The 17,014-nt window shown below is 50.6% G+C and overlaps 1 protein-coding gene and 1 long non-coding RNA gene across 3 annotated transcripts; both read left to right on the top strand.

The window, feature by feature from the left end:
- Positions 1-160: 160 nt before the first annotated feature.
- On the top strand, positions 161-6,667 carry LOC132591379 (cation channel sperm-associated protein 1-like). Its single transcript, XM_060269846.1, has 8 exons — positions 161-1,779; positions 2,311-2,424; positions 2,917-3,076; positions 3,385-3,476; positions 3,910-4,053; positions 4,425-4,488; positions 6,075-6,147; positions 6,662-6,667. Exons 1-8 carry the CDS (start codon positions 1,470-1,472, stop codon positions 6,665-6,667), a joined length of 963 nt encoding a protein of 320 aa, XP_060125829.1. The 5' UTR covers positions 161-1,469.
- Positions 6,668-12,135: 5,468 nt separating this feature from the next.
- LOC132591393 (uncharacterized) lies at positions 12,136-16,177 on the top strand. 2 transcript variants are annotated; one of them, XR_009556950.1, is made up of 4 exons: positions 12,136-12,860; positions 13,482-13,569; positions 14,295-14,409; positions 15,022-16,177. It is a non-coding gene; the product is annotated as an uncharacterized LOC132591393 (long non-coding RNA). The 2 variants fall into 2 exon arrangements; XR_009556951.1 differs by lacking the exon at positions 15,022-16,177 and having other exon boundaries at positions 14,295-14,467.
- Positions 16,178-17,014: the final 837 nt, after the last annotated feature.

Below are 17,014 nucleotides of genomic sequence, written 5' to 3'. Positions count from 1 at the left end.
TAATAATAATAATAATAATAATAATAATAATAATACAGTAATAATAATAATAATAATAATAATAATAATAATAATAATAATAATTTATTTGTACCCCGCCCAATCTGGCTGGGTTTCCCCAGCCACTCTGGGCAGCTTCCAACAAAATATTAAAATACAATATTCTTTCAGATATTAAAAGCTTCCTTAAACAGGGCTGCCTTCAGATGTCTTCTAAAAGTCTGGTAGTTGTTTTTCACATTTGGTGGGAGGGCATTCCACAGGGCGGGTGCCACTACTGAGAAGGCCCTCTGCTTGGTTCCCTGTAACTTGGCTTCTTGCAGTGAGGGAACCACCCGAAGGCCCTCAGAGCTAGACCTCAGTGTCCGGGCAGAACGATGGGGGTGGAGACGCTCCTTCAGGTATACTGGACCGAGGCCGTCATGCTGGTACAGCATGAAACTCTTGATCAGGGGTCAGTAAGGTTTACCTTGCCTGGGCCGGTTCACTCCAGGGGAGATCTCTCCGTAGGCGGCTTGTGGCCCATGATGGGTCTTAGGTTGCCTACACCTTCTCTTGATCTCAGGGTTGTGGGTTCAAGCCCCATGCTGGGCAGAGAGATTCCTGCATTGCAGGGGGGTTGGACTAGATGACTCTCGTGGTCCCTTCCAACTACAATTCTATGATTCTGTTACACTGCAGTTTGGCTCCTGACAAAAACTGCATTATCCGTATCCCTGCTTGCTATGGTGAACACTTACATCATGTAATTACAAAATCAATCTCATTACCATTATATTATTCCATTACTGATAATGCTGACTAGGTAATTTCTGCTCTGGGCAAGGGATGAATAAGCAAACGTAGCAAATATCTCCCCCATTTCCTTTCTCTTCTGGATTCTCCAAAGTTCCTTGGAATCATGGAATCATATAATCATAGAAGTGTACAGTTGGAAGTGACCCTGAGGATCATCTAGTCCAGGCATCCCCAAACAACGGCCCGGGGACCGGATATGGCCCGAAAGCCTCATTTATCTGGCCTGCTGTCTGCTGCCACCGCCCGCTTCTGCCGCCTGCTCTCACAGGCGTGGCGCGGAGCGGCTGCCCACTTCCGGGTCGCAGAGCACCAGAAATCGCCTGCGCGAATGCGCAAGCGTCATTTCTGGAGCACTTCCGGGTGGGAGGAGGCCCATGCGCATGCGCACAAGCTATTTCCGGTGCTCCTGAGACCCGGACATGCGCCAGATATAGCGTGTACACAGGCGTATGGGCGTGCGCTCCTGCGTGCTCTCCCGCCTGCTGTGGCATCGGCGCTGCAGGCACCGGCCCGAAGCGCCATAAGTTTGGGGACCCCGATCTAGTCCAACCCTCTGCAATGCAGGAATATGCCGCTGTTGCATACAATAATCAAACCTGCAACCTTGGCATTGTCAGCACCACGCTCTATCCAACTGAGCTACCCAGGCCCTTGTTGTAGGGGACAACCTCATGCGGTCTGAGAAACTGGGTGAGGGGAATAGCTGCCTCCGCTGCCCTCACCCTCAAACGATTCTTCCTCCCTCTCTAACTCTAGCAAAGCAGGGCCGCCATCACCACAAGAGGAAGCACAGACGAATGACGCTGAGAGAGATGGTGGCGTATGCCTGGCAGAAGATCCACCCAAAACTCGTCTTGCTGCATAAGATCATCTACGACTTGACTCAGTCTTCCATCTTTGACTTCCTAATCTGCTCTGTGGTTGCCATCAACTGCATAATACTGGTGGCTCAAACGTTTGCGGTGGTCGAAATTCGGGGAGGTCAGCCCGCAGGAGAAGCATTTCTTTCTTCATAAATAATCCTGCTCCGTAGACTTCTTCTGAATGCTGGGTAGTGGCCAGAGCATGCTTTGGTTTCAATAAGGCCAGAGGGTTCAGTCCTGCCCCAAGGAGAACTTCTCTCCTCCCAGACTCTGACAGCTGGCCCTCAGGAGAGATCCCCACAGTTGGAAGCCATATTGACCCGAGGGCCTTGTATCTGCAGAATAAGGCACTGGCCCTTTCAGGAAGCAACACTAGTCAGTGATTACCTATCCCCGATAGAAACCAGCCAATTGCTTCAGAACCTTGCTGAGACCACTTCAGAGTTTGGCCTTGCCTTTAGGGGCATTATCTGTGGTCCTGCACCCACACCTTTATCTCCTGTGGAGATTCAACCAGGGACTACTGCCCCCACTCCCCGCTTAGGCTACCCACCCTCTTTATCTCCACAGATCACAGCAGCTTTCATCATGGAGGAGAGTGGCTTTCTCACAATCAATGGTTCTCTCTTTCTCTCCTCTCTTGCACCAGAATGGTTCTTTGCTGCCATGGATCCTGCCTTCCTTTCTATCTACGTGTTCGAGGCCGTCCTCAAGCTCATTGCGTTGGGCTTCGACTATTTCCGCGACCCGTGGAATGACATTGGTGGGTCTTTTTGCAGTGTGGTCAAGGGGGTATAGACAGGCGCTGACGCCAGTGCTGTGTTTCTAGAAAAAGAGGTGCCGGGACCCACCATGGACGCCTCCCTTGTTCTCTTAGCATGGCAATGGCGCCCACCTGAGAGGTGCCGGAACTGAGTTTTGGCAGGTTGAAGCTGAGAGAAAAAGCCCTGGCTGATACCAAGGGATTCCAGGGCAAACAATTTAATTAGCAGACTGCCTGAGAATAGCAACATGTGCAGAACTAACAGCAGACCCTTCTCAAATGATGAGGAGGTTGGTACCAAGCGAACACAAGATTCAGGGGTAGAAATCAGCTATGTGTTGTTGTTTTCTCTGGAATGCCCGTAATGTTATACTAGTTGTATAAGCTTAACGCTGCTTCCATGATACATTTGCCAGCTCAGCTGACAGCCTGAAGCACCGTTTCATGTGGGTCTGCCTTAATTCCTATGTTTCCTCTTCTTCCCCTCACCAGATTTCTTCATTATGTGCATCACGGTGGTGGATTTTCTGCTTCCCTTGCTCCTCACCAACAGAATAGGCAGAAGCGGCAACTCACTCAGTATCTTCCGGGTCCTCAAAATCTGCAAGGCCGTCCGTGCTATCCGCGCCATTCGCTTCCTGCTCACCTTCCGGTAAGCGCCAACAGTTCGAGTTGGGGGGGAGGGGAATAGAAGAGCTCCTTGGCGCCTCCATAGTCAATATTGCACAAGAGGGCTTCCAGCACATACTAGGACCCTCCTGTCCGGTACCTTGAAATCATTCTTCTATCACTGTCCACAAAGAATATTTGGAACTGTAATTTGCTCAGTAAAATGGGTCATCTGGAACCCAAAGCAACTTCCCAGGTTTTAGAAGGTGGGGTGTGGGGCAGAAGGGTTGGCAGCAACTGACCTTACAACCCTACCTAACTCTCTATTTCTTTGTTTGCTTTTCCATGTAGAATGATGGAGAACCTCCAGGACGTCGCAAGCACTTTTGTGTTGTCCTCCCAGGCCATCGGAGCCATTATTCTGCTCATGTTCTCTTTCCTTTGTATCCTCCCGGGAAAGAGCAGAATGGAGAGGGAAGATTCCAGGTGCAGCTGGGGCCAATTGGGACTGGTAGGACAGAAGGCAGGGAGGCCAGCAGTAGGTGGCGCCAGAGCCAATGAGAGACAGAGGCCATTAATTCTAGTTTTGTCCTCCTCCTCCTCCTCCTCCTCCTCCTCCTCCTCCTCCTCCTCCTCCTCCTCCTCCTCCTCCTCCTCCTCCCTGCTGAGCTCTAACAAGGGCAACACTGAGATCTGCCTTCTTCCACTCCCCAAAATTTTACTGTCACTGATTTCTGTCATGTCATCCTATGATGAGTGAATTCCGCAGGTTAATTACGAAACCTTGGAAGAGGCAAAGGGATGGTGTTCTCCCAAAAATCCTGCATTTCCAAGGCTGATTATTTCGTTCCTTAGCCCCTGCCTTCCACCCGTCAGTCATGTCTTCCGTGGTGCTGCGTGACATGTTCAATGAAGCTGACGAAAAACACTTCGGAGACCTCTTCAACACCATCTTCACACTTTTCCAGCTCTTCACTTTGGATGACTGGTCCCTCATCTACCTTAAATGTCAAGAAGCAGGTGAGGGAAGAGGATGCTTGTCAGGGGGGTGCATAGAACAGGCACCCCCAAACTGCGGCCCTCCAGATGTTTTGGCCTACAACTCCCATGATCCCTAGCTAACAGGACCAGTGGTCGGGGAAGATGGGAATTGTAGTCCAAAACATCTGGAGGGCCGAAGTTTGGGGAGGCCTGGCATAGAACGTAGCACAGTTTTAAGCACAATCAGTTTAAAAAAATACAACCCACCCAGCCTCGTGTCAAGATTGAAGAGCAAGATGGGAATTTGGGGGGGGGGGATCCATGCCAATATGTTAAACTTGGAGATTTCCTGAAAACCCCACCCGTAGGCAGCAGCATCACCCACAGACCCCATATGTATTTCTTTCCAGGTTCCTGGTACATCATCATCTTCCTGATCATCTACATCCTTGTGGAGTACTTCTTGCTTCTCAAGTAAGTCTAGGCTCCTCAGGCTTTTGACTTACTGGAGAGGACCTTGGATGGGAGGTCAAGGGAAGGTTTGTTGATTTATCACATTTATATCATGCTTTTCCTCCAAGGTGCTCAAGGTAGCATACATTGTTCACTGCCCACCCGCCTGCCCGCCCGCCCGCCCACACCACCACCACCCCGGAATTTTATCCTCACAATATCCCTGTTAGCAGTTCTGGGTTAAGATTCATGAAGAATTAAAATATATATATTTAAAACGACAATTCACAAAAACCAGAGGCATACTTACTGGGCTTACTAACGGATGACATCCCAAAAGGAATTTATTTCGTTATGGGACAGCAGTGGCAATAATATTAATCACTAATAATTGAAAAACATCAACAATACTGTACCTGTATTGTCGGAATGGAGATCAAAAATTTGTGAGTTCATGACAATGGCAAAATTAACAGTATTAGTAAGAGGAGGCTCTATCCAGAAAGCTAATAAAGAATAGGAAAGCGTAGAATTATATATGAAAGAAAGTTAATAAAGAATAGGAAAGTGAAGAAAGATAGATTAAGAAATAGGGAAAGGGAAAGTAGGCAATAGGAAATAGAGTAGATTTTGAATCGCAAGGTAATTGGATAATAAAAAGATTGTGTATATCAAGAATAAAAATAAACAACATAGCAGAATAAAATAGGTAAATACCAATAAGGTAAATACCAATAAATCTGCCATACTCCTGGCGAGCTTCACAACTGAGCACATTTGAACTTGGGTCTTAGCCAGACACTCTTAATGGGATTAGCTGTTTCCTAAATACATTGAGCTCTGACTGATCACACCAGAACGGGGACCGTGTGGGGTGGATTCCAAAATGCACAAAGGTAAAAGCTTAAAGCGAAAGTAAAAAGTTTTAGATAAACTAAACCCCGAGACACCCAAGAAAAGACTAAATAACTGCAGGGCCAGCCCAGGACATTTTTGCTGCTTGAGGCACAGCAGAAAATGATGCTCCCCTGCCACCGCTTCCTCTACCACCTGAGGCGACTAGAAGCAGCCCGCCCAGGGAAGTCCTGCTGCCCTGAAGGCAGTGGAAAAGTAAAAGGAGGCCAGAGAGGAGCAGGTGGCAGTAGAGGAAAAGGAAGAGGAGGTAGTGGCAGCACGGGACTGCAGAAGAGGAGGAGGCAAGCGGTGTGCTGGATCTGCTGCCTGTCCCAACTGAGGCAACTGCATAGCTGCCAAGTTTTCCCTTTTCTCGCGAGGAAGCCTATTCAGCATAATGGAATTTCCCTTTAAAAAAGGGATAACTTGGCAGCTATGGGCAACTGCCTCACCCAGTCTCATGGGTGGGCCGGCTCTGAATAGCAACGATTGCTGTTAAAGCCTTGAGACGCTGTTGGGCTCTGTATTGGATTTGTAATCGTTCCTATATATGCGATGTATTTTTAACTGATTTTGTATATCTGCTTGTTTTAACTTTTATGAAAGCGATGGTTTATGTACATTTTCATCGCTCTTTGAGGAAGCAATTAGTAAATTGAGGAAGATAGAACAGTCACAGCCCCGTTGCTGCCCTCTCTCCCTTTCTCTTGCAGCCTGGTGATTGCGGTCCTGGTTGACAACTTCCAGATGGCTTTGGTGAAGCGTCTAGAGCTCAAGAGGCAAAAGGTCAGCACAGCTCCCATTGGTGTACCCAGGATTTCTGATGGGTGGGGCAGGACACCCACCTGTTATCATCCTCTGTCTGGCTCTTTCTAGCAGATTTCTTTTGACAATACGTGTGTTCTGTAAAATTTTGCCCTGTCCCAACCCAGACTCCCCTACCCACGCGTGTTCTGTAAAATCCCCCACCCCGCCCCGACACATTTATCCTACCCAAAGGCATGGCCCTCTAAAAGGCCCATATTTAGTTTGTTGTTGGCTGCGGCCTAGTCAGTTTTCCGGTCTGGGCAATGGTGCAGTTCTCCGGTCTGGGCAATGCTGCGACCTATTCAGTCTGTTGGGCAATGCTGGGCCCAGTTGGTTGTTGTGGAATTCAGTTGGTTGTTGTGGAATTTTGTGATGTCACCGATTGTCTGCAGCCAATGGAGACGCTGCTTCTCCGTTCTTTTCCCCAGCATGCACTTTTGGGTGAGTTGTGTGTTCTGGAACAGGGTTTTTATGTGGTTTTTACTTCGCCCAGGTGTGACGTGTGTCTTAGGTAACTTTCTAAGGTCCTTCGGACATTGGCATGTGATGTTGTGAGGGGCAAGGGATATCGCGAAGCCCCTCCCCTCCTGAGTTCCAGCCCAGCCCCGAGTGAGGCTGAAAAGAGGGAAAGCTCCAGCTCAAGTGGGGAAACAGGAAGTGGTGTCCAAGGCTCTGGCAGGGTAGAAGAGCCATCGTCCCAGGTGGGACAGGAAGGGGGAAGGAAGGGGGGCAGGCCAGTCCCCCCAACTCCGGTACTTCGCAGAAAGCGTCGGGGGAAGAGGATGGGTCTCCCCAAGTTGTTATGCTGGCGCAAGACGCGCCAAAAGCCACTTGGAGGTTCTGATTCAAGCTGAACAGATGTGTCTTTGTAAATAGCACTGCCATTAGCACTGTAAATACTCAGCACCAATAAAAGACAAAATGCAGAGCTGTGTAGAGTCGTTACTCTGAAGTAGCCTTCTCCGGCCACCGTGACAGCAACCTCCAAGTCTTTCTGGCTACTTTGGAGCGGCCGCGATGAGCGCGCAAGACGCTGAGCAGTGGAGGCTGGAGGCCGAAGCCGCAGCACAGGAATTACAGAAATTACAGAACCTGACAGCGCAGGCAACACCAGCAATTACTTGCCACTCAGGAGGAAGCGCGAGGAACGCGGGAGGAGCTGAACAAGCTGGCAGAGCAGGTGAGAGCGAAAGATGAAACTGAGAAGCAACTAAGGGTGATGGTGGTGGAGTTACAGAAAAAGCTGGATGAGGAAAAAGCTGTGAGAGGTGGGGGGGCGCCCCAGCCCCAGCTAGTCCAAGTGAGGAGGGGACAGACCCTAGTCACCAAGTTTAGCGGCGACCCGAGAGAGTACCTAGGCTTTGAGACAGAAATAAATTATGCGCTGGAACTGCATGCGGCAGAATTCCCAGATGACGTGCACAGAGTCTCCTTTATCATAGAGCATTTGACGGGGGCCGCCAGAGAATGGGTCAGGCCGCTCATCGTGCAAACAAATGATTGCATGAAGAACGCAAAACTATTCTTAGAAGCTTTAAAAATCATGTATGCGAGTGACTCTGAAATGGAAGCCACAAAAGAAGAGCTTCATAACTTAACACAAGGAAAATCGACAGTTCGGGACTACTGGGCGAGGTTCACCATGCTAGTGCACAAACTGGGGTGGGATCTGCACAGTGAGCTAGTGAAATCAGCCTTCTACCTGGGGTTGCACTCAGACGTTAAGGATGAGCTGGCGAGAGGTCCCAAACCGCGGACTATGGATGAGTTAAGCAAAGCGGCGCTAGCGGTGGGGGTGAGACAGGAATCCAGATGGAATGACAAACAAACGACGCGCGCAGCAAAGCCTTGGTTCCCACGCTCCCAGCACAGACCACTTCACCAAACCCCACCCCAGGGCCCACCCCTAGTCCCGCCCAGACCGAGCTCAGAGCCGGAACCGATGGAGATCGGTGGAGCGCGCGCGCGGGCTTTTCAAACCCCGGCGGCGCCAAGACGCAAGGAGGGAAGAGGCAGGAATTGCTTTCTCTGCAACTCCCCCCAGCATCGCGTCAGAGACTGCCCACATCGCAGGGAGTGGCAAGGAAAGGCGGGAACGGTTGTGCCCTCCCCCACTGATGTAGCACCACAGCAGGGAAACGAGACAGCCTGGCTGCAGGAGACAAGGGGCAGCAGCCAGGCACATTTAGCACAAACCGGCCCCAACCCGCCCACCCGCACAGCGAGGAGCAGCGCCAGACCACCACCCCCCAGAGCAGGGGTGGTTCTAGAAGTGACGCTAACACTCCCAAATGGCTATCCCCTGACGGTCCTCGCGTTAATCGATTCGGGGGCGTCGGCGAACTTCTTCTCGAGAACCTTTGCAGAAGCACACCAGATCCAACTTCTGCAGCTGGATTTTTCCCTGCACGTCTCCACCATTGACGGCAGGGAGTTGCTGGGAGGGGCCATCACCCACCAGACCCCCCCCATGAGAATGACGGTGGGACGACACTCAGAGACACTGGCATTCAACGTCACCACCATCTCAGACCCCCCCCATCGTCTTGGGCATGAGCTGGCTGGCGCGCCATGACCCCTCCATCAGTTGGCACCAGAGATGCATCACGTTTGGATCGGACTTTTGTCTAGAACATTGCATGCAGCGCCAACCAGGGGAGGGGCCTCCCATAGCCACGGTGGCCACCATGCACATCAAGGGGGGGGAGGCAATACCCAAGCCGTACTGGGACCTGCAGGAGGTCTTCAGCGAAGCGGAGTCCGACCATCTACCCCCACACAGGTCCTTTGACTGTCAGATCAACCTGGTGCCGGGGGCCACGCTACCCCCAGCCAAGCTGTACTCCATGTCAGATCAGGAACTGGAGGATCTGCGGGAGTTCATCGACAAGAACCTCAAGAGGGGGTTCATCAGAGAAAGCAAGGCAGCAGGGGGCAACCCGGTCTTCTGGGTGGACAAGAAAGACACGCAACAGCCCCGCCTGGTGGTGGATTTTAGACGGCTCAATAGCATGACGGAACCGGTGGCGTTCCCAATGCCCAGAGTGGACGATCTGCTGACAGCGGCACGCAGGGGCAAGATCTTCACCAAGCTCGATCTGAGGGGGGCGTACAACTTGATCAGGATCCGGGAAGGCGATGAGTGGAAGACTACGATGTTCACGCCTCTGGGCTCTTTTGAATATCTGGTGATGCCCTTCGGTTTGCAAGGAGGCTCAGCATGCTTCCAGGCCTTCATGCACCACGTCCTGGGGTCCCTCCTCTTCAAGAACTGCTTGGTCTTCCTAGATGACATCCTTATATACTCCAATGACCCCGAGCAGCATGTGAAGGATGTCAGGGAGGTGTTGCAGCGCCTAAAGGAGAACCACCTGTATGTGAAGCTAGAGAAGTGCAAGTTTCACACCAGGGAAGTAGAGTTCCTGGGCTACAAGCTGTCAGACAAGGGGCTAGCGATGGACAAGGACAAGGTGCAGGCCATCCTGGACTGGCACCTTGCCCCAGGACGCGCAAAGATGCCCAACGCCTACTAGGCTTTGCCAACTTCTACAGGAAGTTCATCAAGAACTTCTCTCGCGTTACGGCTCCCATCACGGACTGCCTGAGAGGCAAGCAGAAGTTCAGATGGACACCAGAGGCGCGAGCAGCGTTCGAAAGCCTCAAGAGGGTGTTCGCCTCAGACCAGAACTTGTTCCACGTGGTGCAGGATGCGCCCCTACGCGTGGAGACAGATGCTTCAGACAGAGCTGTGGGCGCCATTTTGCTGCAACTGGACGCCAACAGAGAGTGGAGACCCTGTGCCTTCTTCTCCAGAAAGCTGACCCAGCCGGAGCGCAACTACACGGTGTTTGATAAGGAGCTTCTCGCGATCCACTCTGCGTTCCAGCACTGGAGACACTTCCTGGTGGGCGCCAAGCACCCCATTCAGGTGTGCACGGACCACAAGAAGCTGGAGTTCTGGCGAACGGCCAGGGTGTTCAACCAGCGGCAGATACGGTGGGCAGAGTTCTTCTCGCACTTCAACTTCTCCATCCACTACATACCGGGGGAGCAGAATGTCAGGGCGGATGCCCTATCCCGCAAGCCAGAGTACATGGAGGAGGAGTTGCCCCCAGCACCCAGGCACATTTCCCCCCCGTCCGCATGGTCCTGCGGAGCAGCAGTGGTGAGCGAGGCAGAAGTCACAGCACTGACGGCAGCAGATGAGTTTGCCACCCGCATCTTCAGAGAGCTGCGAGGGGGGAGGGAGCAGGCAAAAGACTTTGAGGAAAGGAGGGGGTTGCTTTTTTACAGGGGAGCCCTGTACCTGCCCACCAACCAGCTCAGAGGTAAGGTCCTCAAGCAGATGCACGACAACCCGACGGCGGGTCATTTTGGAAGGGACAAAACCACTCACCTAGTCATGAGACACTTCTGGTGGCCAGGGGTGCGGGAAGATGTTCGGGACTATGTAAGGGGCTGTGACATATGCCAGCGAGCAAAGGTGGTCAGAGCACCACCAGCAGGGTTGCTGGAGCCATTAGCCACACCGCACAGGCCGTGGGAAGTAGTGTCCATGGACTTCATCACAGACCTGCCGTCGTCCAGGGGCAAGACCGCAGTGTTGGTGGTGGTGGACCTCATGTCCAAAATGTGCCATTTTATACCGTGTGCCAGGGCGGTCTCTGCAGAAGAGACAGCCAAACTGTTTGTTGACCACGTATTCAGACTGCATGGATTACCTTTAAGAGTTATCTCAGATCGAGGCCGCCAATTTGTTTCCAGGTTCTGGAGGCGGCTCATGAACCTCCTGCAGGTGGAGGTCAGCTTGTCGACGGCTCGGCACCCGCAGACCAATGGACAGGCGGAGAGGGTCAACGCAATTCTGCAGCAGTACCTGAGATGCTACGTCAGCCAGCGGCAAACGGACTGGGTGGATCGCCTGCCACTGGCAGAATTTGCCTACAACAATGCGGTGCACATCTCCACAGGGGTGTCGCCCTTTAAGGCCAACTACGGACGCGACCTCAGATCCTTCCCGGAGAGGGAGGGGGAGGAGGAGGAGGAGGGCCCACAGGCAGAGGATTGGGCAGAGGAACTGGAGACGGTGCACCAGCAGCTCAGAGAACACTTGGAGAGGGCCAAAGAAGCGTACAAGAAGGGGGCAGATCGCCACAGGCGACCGGGGGAGGCCATCAGGGTGGGGGACAAGGTTTGGTTGTCCTCGGAGGGCCTTCCCACCAGAGGGAGGTGCAAGAAGCTGGCACCCAGAAGGTTGGGCCCCTTCACGGTCACGCAGCAGGTAAACCCGGTGGCATACAGGCTGGCACTGCCAGAGGACATGAGGGTGCACCCAGTGTTTCATAGATTGCTGCTGTCTCCGTACAGGGAAAGTAGCAGGTTCCGAGGCAGCGCACAGACCCCCGAGGGAGGGGGGGAGAGTGGAGGCAGGGAGCCACTCAATGAAGCAACGGCCATCCTTGATTCACGAAGGGGGGTGGGGGGCCTGGAGTACCTCATGGCATGGGAGGACGCCCCACCATCCCAAAATGAATGGGTCCCAGCCACCCAGATACAAGAGGAATTCTTAGTGGAAGAATTCCACGCCCTCTTCCCACACAGGCCCAAGCCCTGGCACATGGAATGGGAGTGGGAGGAGGAGGAAGCACAGGAGGGGGAAAGCAGTTCACCATGGAGATGGGAAGCAGAGTTTGAGGACACGGAGGAGGAGATATGGGCATCTCCGAGGTCCATTCAGTCAGGAGAAGAGGTGGACTGGCAGCAGATTTTCACCCCCACCAGCTCTGAGGCCACGGACTTTTTGGGCTTTCCCTCTTCCCAGGAGGAAGGAGGGGGCCAACGGGACTGGGGGGAGGTGTTCACACCAACCGGCTCGGACAGCACGGAGTTTTTAGGCTTTCAGTCACCACCGACACCCGTGCAGCCTCTAGGGAGGGGAGAAGGGGGGCCTGGGAGGGGGGTGGATGTGAGGGGCAAGGGATATCGCGAAGCCCCTCCCCTCCTGAGTTCCAGCCCAGCCCCGAGCGAGGCTGAAAAGAGGGAAAGCTCCAGCTCAAGTGGGGAAACAGGAAGTGGTGTCCAAGGCTCTGGCAGGGTAGAAGAGCCATCGTCCCAGGTGGGACAGGAAGGGGGAAGGAAGGGGGGCAGGCCAGTCCCCCCAACTCCGGAACTTCGCAGAAAGCGTCGGGGGAAGAGGATGGGTCTCCCCAAGTTGTTATGCTGGCGCAAGACGCGCCAAAAGCCACTTGGAGGTTCTGATTCAAGCTGAACAGATGTGTCTTTGTAAATAGCACTGCCATTAGCACTGTAAATACTCAGCACCAATAAAAGACAAAATGCAGAGCTGTGTAGAGTCGTTACTCTGAAGTAGCCTTCTCCGGCCACCGTGACAGATGTTGTGTCAAAATTTCTCCTCAATCGGTCAAGTGATTTCAGTGAAAAGTGGACACCCACCCCCATGCCCTATTTACATTTTTATATAGAGAGAGATTTACTTGATTTGGGAGGGGGCAGCTCCGCAACCTCCCCCTGGTTATGCCCATGCAAACTCGGGGTTGGCAGGGAATAGCTGTGGCTGGGACTGCCAGAATGAGTGTGCCAATCACTGAGTTGTATTTCTTTCTCCAATTGACAGAAGTGGGTCGAACTGAAGGAGAGCAGTGTGGCAGAGGATGCTTTTGCCAAAGTAGCAGGTAAGAAGAGTCTTTGGGGAGATTGGCAGCAGGCTTTGAGACTGGGCTCAAGCTTAGAACCTTTAATGCAGGGTTGAGGAACCTCAGGGCCGAATGTGGCCCTCCAAATATTTCTATCAGCCCCTCGGACTTTCCCTGCAGGCCACACCTGCTCCTTGAGTGTTTTGGCCCACCAGGTGGTCCAGTTTGACCCACAAGGCCATTCCCCACCCACAAACCATACCTGTTTGCCAATCAGCTGAAATCACATTAGGTGTCCTTTCCATGCTGGTGAACCAGGGTGGGCTTTGGCTCAGTTTGGCTGAGTGAGCAGGCATGCATAACCAAAGCAAGCAGCTGGTCTTTTTTTTTTTTTTTTTTGAAGGCATCATCTGCAAAAGGGACTTTTCCTTCAAGCAGCCAATGCTTGCAAAATGCAGGCTTTTTTGTGTCCCCCACTCATCAACTGAACCATCAACTGAACCTGAAATGAATGAGCCTAAGTTAGTTATGTCCATTCATTTCAATGGATATACAGTACTCTGAGTAGGACAAACACTGATTGTTCAGAGGGAGGAAGATGGTTCTTAACATTGAAGCCAAGCTATGCATGCTGGCAAGTCTCCTTATGCCCTTCTGCAGATAAGCCCCAAGCAAAAGAGGAAAAGGAGGAGGAATTATTCAGACGGACGGTCATGGGAAAATATGGCAGCCTCGAGTTGATGGACAGGTGAGGAGGCGCAGCAGCCAATAGATGAAAATGTTCTATTTGCAACATTTTTTAGCTTGCTCTTCAGTGGAAGAAAAGAAAACGGGGTTCCACAGAGGCTTAAAAATATCAGTACAGTGGTACCTCAAGTTACAAACCCCTCAGGTTACAAACGCTTCAGGTTACAAACTCCACTAACCTGGAAGAGTTAACCTCGAGTTGAGAACTTTGCCCCAGGATGAGAACGGAAATCGTGTGCCGGCGGTGCAGAGGCAGCAAGAGGCCCCATTAGCGAAAGCACGCCTCTAGTTAAGAACAGTTTCAGGTTAAGAAGGGTCCTCTGGAACGAATTACTGTAAGTTCGTAACTAGAGGTACCACTGTAGTAATAAGGAAGACCTTCCCCTCAGACAACCAAAAGCAGCAGAACAAAATAATTTAGCAGTAGAATAAACATTATTATTATTATCATTATTATTATTTATGTAACAGTTTAACATCTCTCCTAAATGTTAATTATGAGGTGGACAGATGCCTCTCAACCAGGAACAGCATTCCACAAGTAGGGAATCACCTCTGAGAAGGCGCTGCCACAAGTGACCACCAGCTAGGTAGCACTTGCTCCAACAGGGCCTCCTCCACTGATTAGGGCCTGAAATAGTTAATACTGTACTGGGGAGATGCTCTAATCAGTACTGATGTCCCAAGCTGTTTGGTACCCCCAATGATATTTTCTTCTTTGTCTAGAGAGTGGGAATATCTCTACTTCTACTTTCGACTAATGACAGCAATTGAGACAAACCAGCAGCAGTTCCAGTCTCAGGCATACACCACTGACAAGATCTTAGACACTTTCTTTGAGGTAGGAACAGTGCTATCCCCCCAATAGAATAAAAGGTGCTGGTATTCCCCATGCAATAGAGGGCCCTGCCAGAGTATCGTCCCTCCCTCCCTAAGCTGGACAAAAAGGACTGGAGAAGAGAGTCCACTGAAATTAATCACTCTTAAGACATTTTCTCAGGCTTGCCTCCAATGAAGAGATGCTCTTTCTTTCCTCAAAGGAGCTCAATGAGATCAAGCTTAACCTCTTGGTCTTTTCATTGTTCCGTGGGGCTGGAGAGAATGAAATATATCCATTTCTTAAAGCAGGGATGGGAGATATGTGTGGGCCCTCCAGCTGTTACTGGACTCCAGCTCCCATCAGCCCCAGCCAGCATGGCCAATGAATTGGGAATGATGGGAGTTATGAATGAATTGGGAATGAAGGGCAACAACTTCCTACCTTCGCAGTGAGAACATAGACCAAAGTTGCCAATCTTTTTTGCACCAGTGGTAATATTTTGATGAGGATTTTAATCCTGGTTTCTCAAACCTTAGTCCAACACCCTAACCATTATATCATGCTGGAATGAGTGGGATAAAGTGTAATAAATAATCATAGGATCTGACTCCTTTCTTTAACTTCCATTTACAGACAGCTGAACATGATTTCATTTCCAAATGAAGATGTTTGCATGGTGTTCCCAAACTAGACTTCACCTGCTCCTGGAGGCTTCAGTTAAAGGGTCAACCTAGCTTGACATTTTATTGATTTCTCACTTGTTTTATACATTATGTTATGTTTATTAAATGAATTTCCACCTCTCTGTTGAGTACAACTATATTTGCTGGGTTTGACCTAAATAAGTTGCAGAATCTGTTTAGAATGCTTGACTTTGCCCCTCAGAGGACTGTAGGAAGCTCCTCAAGCAAGGGAGCTTCCTTAGCAAGGGAGGCATATTTTAAGGTTAGACTTACACCATATATTTAAATCATATTTTGTACCACTTTAACAGTTGTGCCTTTCCCCCATAAAAGGGAGGGTAATGGGAAGTGAAGTTTACTCCTCACAGAATAGTTTTCAGCACCCTTAGCATATTACAGTTCATAGGATTATTGGAGGGCTAGGGATGTTCTAAATGTATGGTGTGGGTGTGAAATGATGAATTTTCACCAATGGACAAAAACATTTTTATTCAGACAGGTCTTTAGCTTCACAAGCTGGCTCTTATGTCCATTGTGCATGCTGCAATTTGCCAGCACTTTGTGCTTATTGATTTGCTTAACCTGCTTGTTTTTGTTATTTTGTATTTTACTTGATTTCACTGTCAGCTTCCTTGAGCACCACTTCGTGGAAAATGTGCAACACAAATTTAACAACAAAGTGACAAACAGACCGACAGACCGACAAATGTTCATCTGCCCCTCTGCAGCTACCGTATTTTTCCGTGTACAAGACTAGGCTTTTCCCTAAAAAATAATGTCAAAAATTAGAGGGCATCTTATACACGGATAAATCTCCTCCTTCCCATTTTCTTAAATCTGAGTCCCCAAAGAAGGGGGTGTCTTATAGATGGGGGTGTCTTATAGATGGATAAATACGGTAACTTTCACTGTGATCTCTTGGTGTTCCAAAAAGACATTGCCTCCTATTATTAATTTCACATGTTGATTGTTCCTTGTGAAGATGAAGCTTCTACTGTATTTAACTTGTCCTTCCCAGTGTGCTGGAGAAATGTGTGCCGAGTGTGCAAACTCCCTTTCATTTGGATACTGTCATGTGTTCAAAACAGTGTGTTGTGTACTACAGCCTTGAGACCCTTGGACAAAAGGCAGAAATCTCTGTGTGATACAGTACTTAATAAATATGGCCAGTGAGCAAATTATCAAAGGCTGTGCTTTGAGTGCGCCAGAAACATACACACATATGATTGGCCGCCACTCTATACTCGCCGCGGCTTGCATCCTCTCAAAGCTTCCTCATTGGGCACACGGCGTTCTGTCGTAGCTGCCGCTGATTGGGCGGGAGGCTCCACTGCTGTATTGCGTATGTTTCCCTTCTAGGTAACATTCCAGGGGCCACATACACAGGTAAGTAGAGCCAAGGGCAAAAGTGGATGGAGCACTCATGCCAGAATGAAAGCTGCTTGTGTTTTGTCCCACAAGATCACAAAACAAGCATCATTTAGTTTCGTGCTCGCATGCAGGCGCAAGAGCTTGGGACCAAAAAAGGAGCACCCCGATTTTGGTCCCCATGACGTTGGAGGGCATGAGTACAGTACTGTGTTGCCAACCAGTTTCTGAAACTTTCCCCACCTTCTTGTAGTGGGATTGGTTTGCTTTTCTGTTATTGGTTATGATTCCTTACATGGTCAGTTTGGGGGGGGGGGAATGTAAAAATAAAATGTGGAGAGGGGCAGGGGATCTGCGGCCTGCCCCACAGACCTGGGCCTTAGGCTCCATAGGCTGTCTGCTAACACCGCTGCTTCTGACTGCCTTTGCATCCCTTCTTTGCCTCACGATGGCATCACAAAGAGCTGCCAAGGCTCCTCATTCGGAAGCCTGGGGCCTTCCATGTTCCAGGTTCACCACAGCGCAGCCTGGAGAAGCAGACTGGGAGGACACTTCTAGGCAGGCGCGTCTGAGCC

The sequence above is a fragment of the Zootoca vivipara genome, chromosome 17 (genome assembly GCF_963506605.1).
Source record: "Zootoca vivipara chromosome 17, rZooViv1.1, whole genome shotgun sequence".
In the NCBI taxonomy this organism is placed as follows: Eukaryota; Metazoa; Chordata; class Lepidosauria; order Squamata; family Lacertidae; genus Zootoca; species Zootoca vivipara.
The sequence above is the reverse complement of the archived record's forward strand: the minus strand, read 5'-3'. Positions and strand labels throughout refer to the sequence as shown.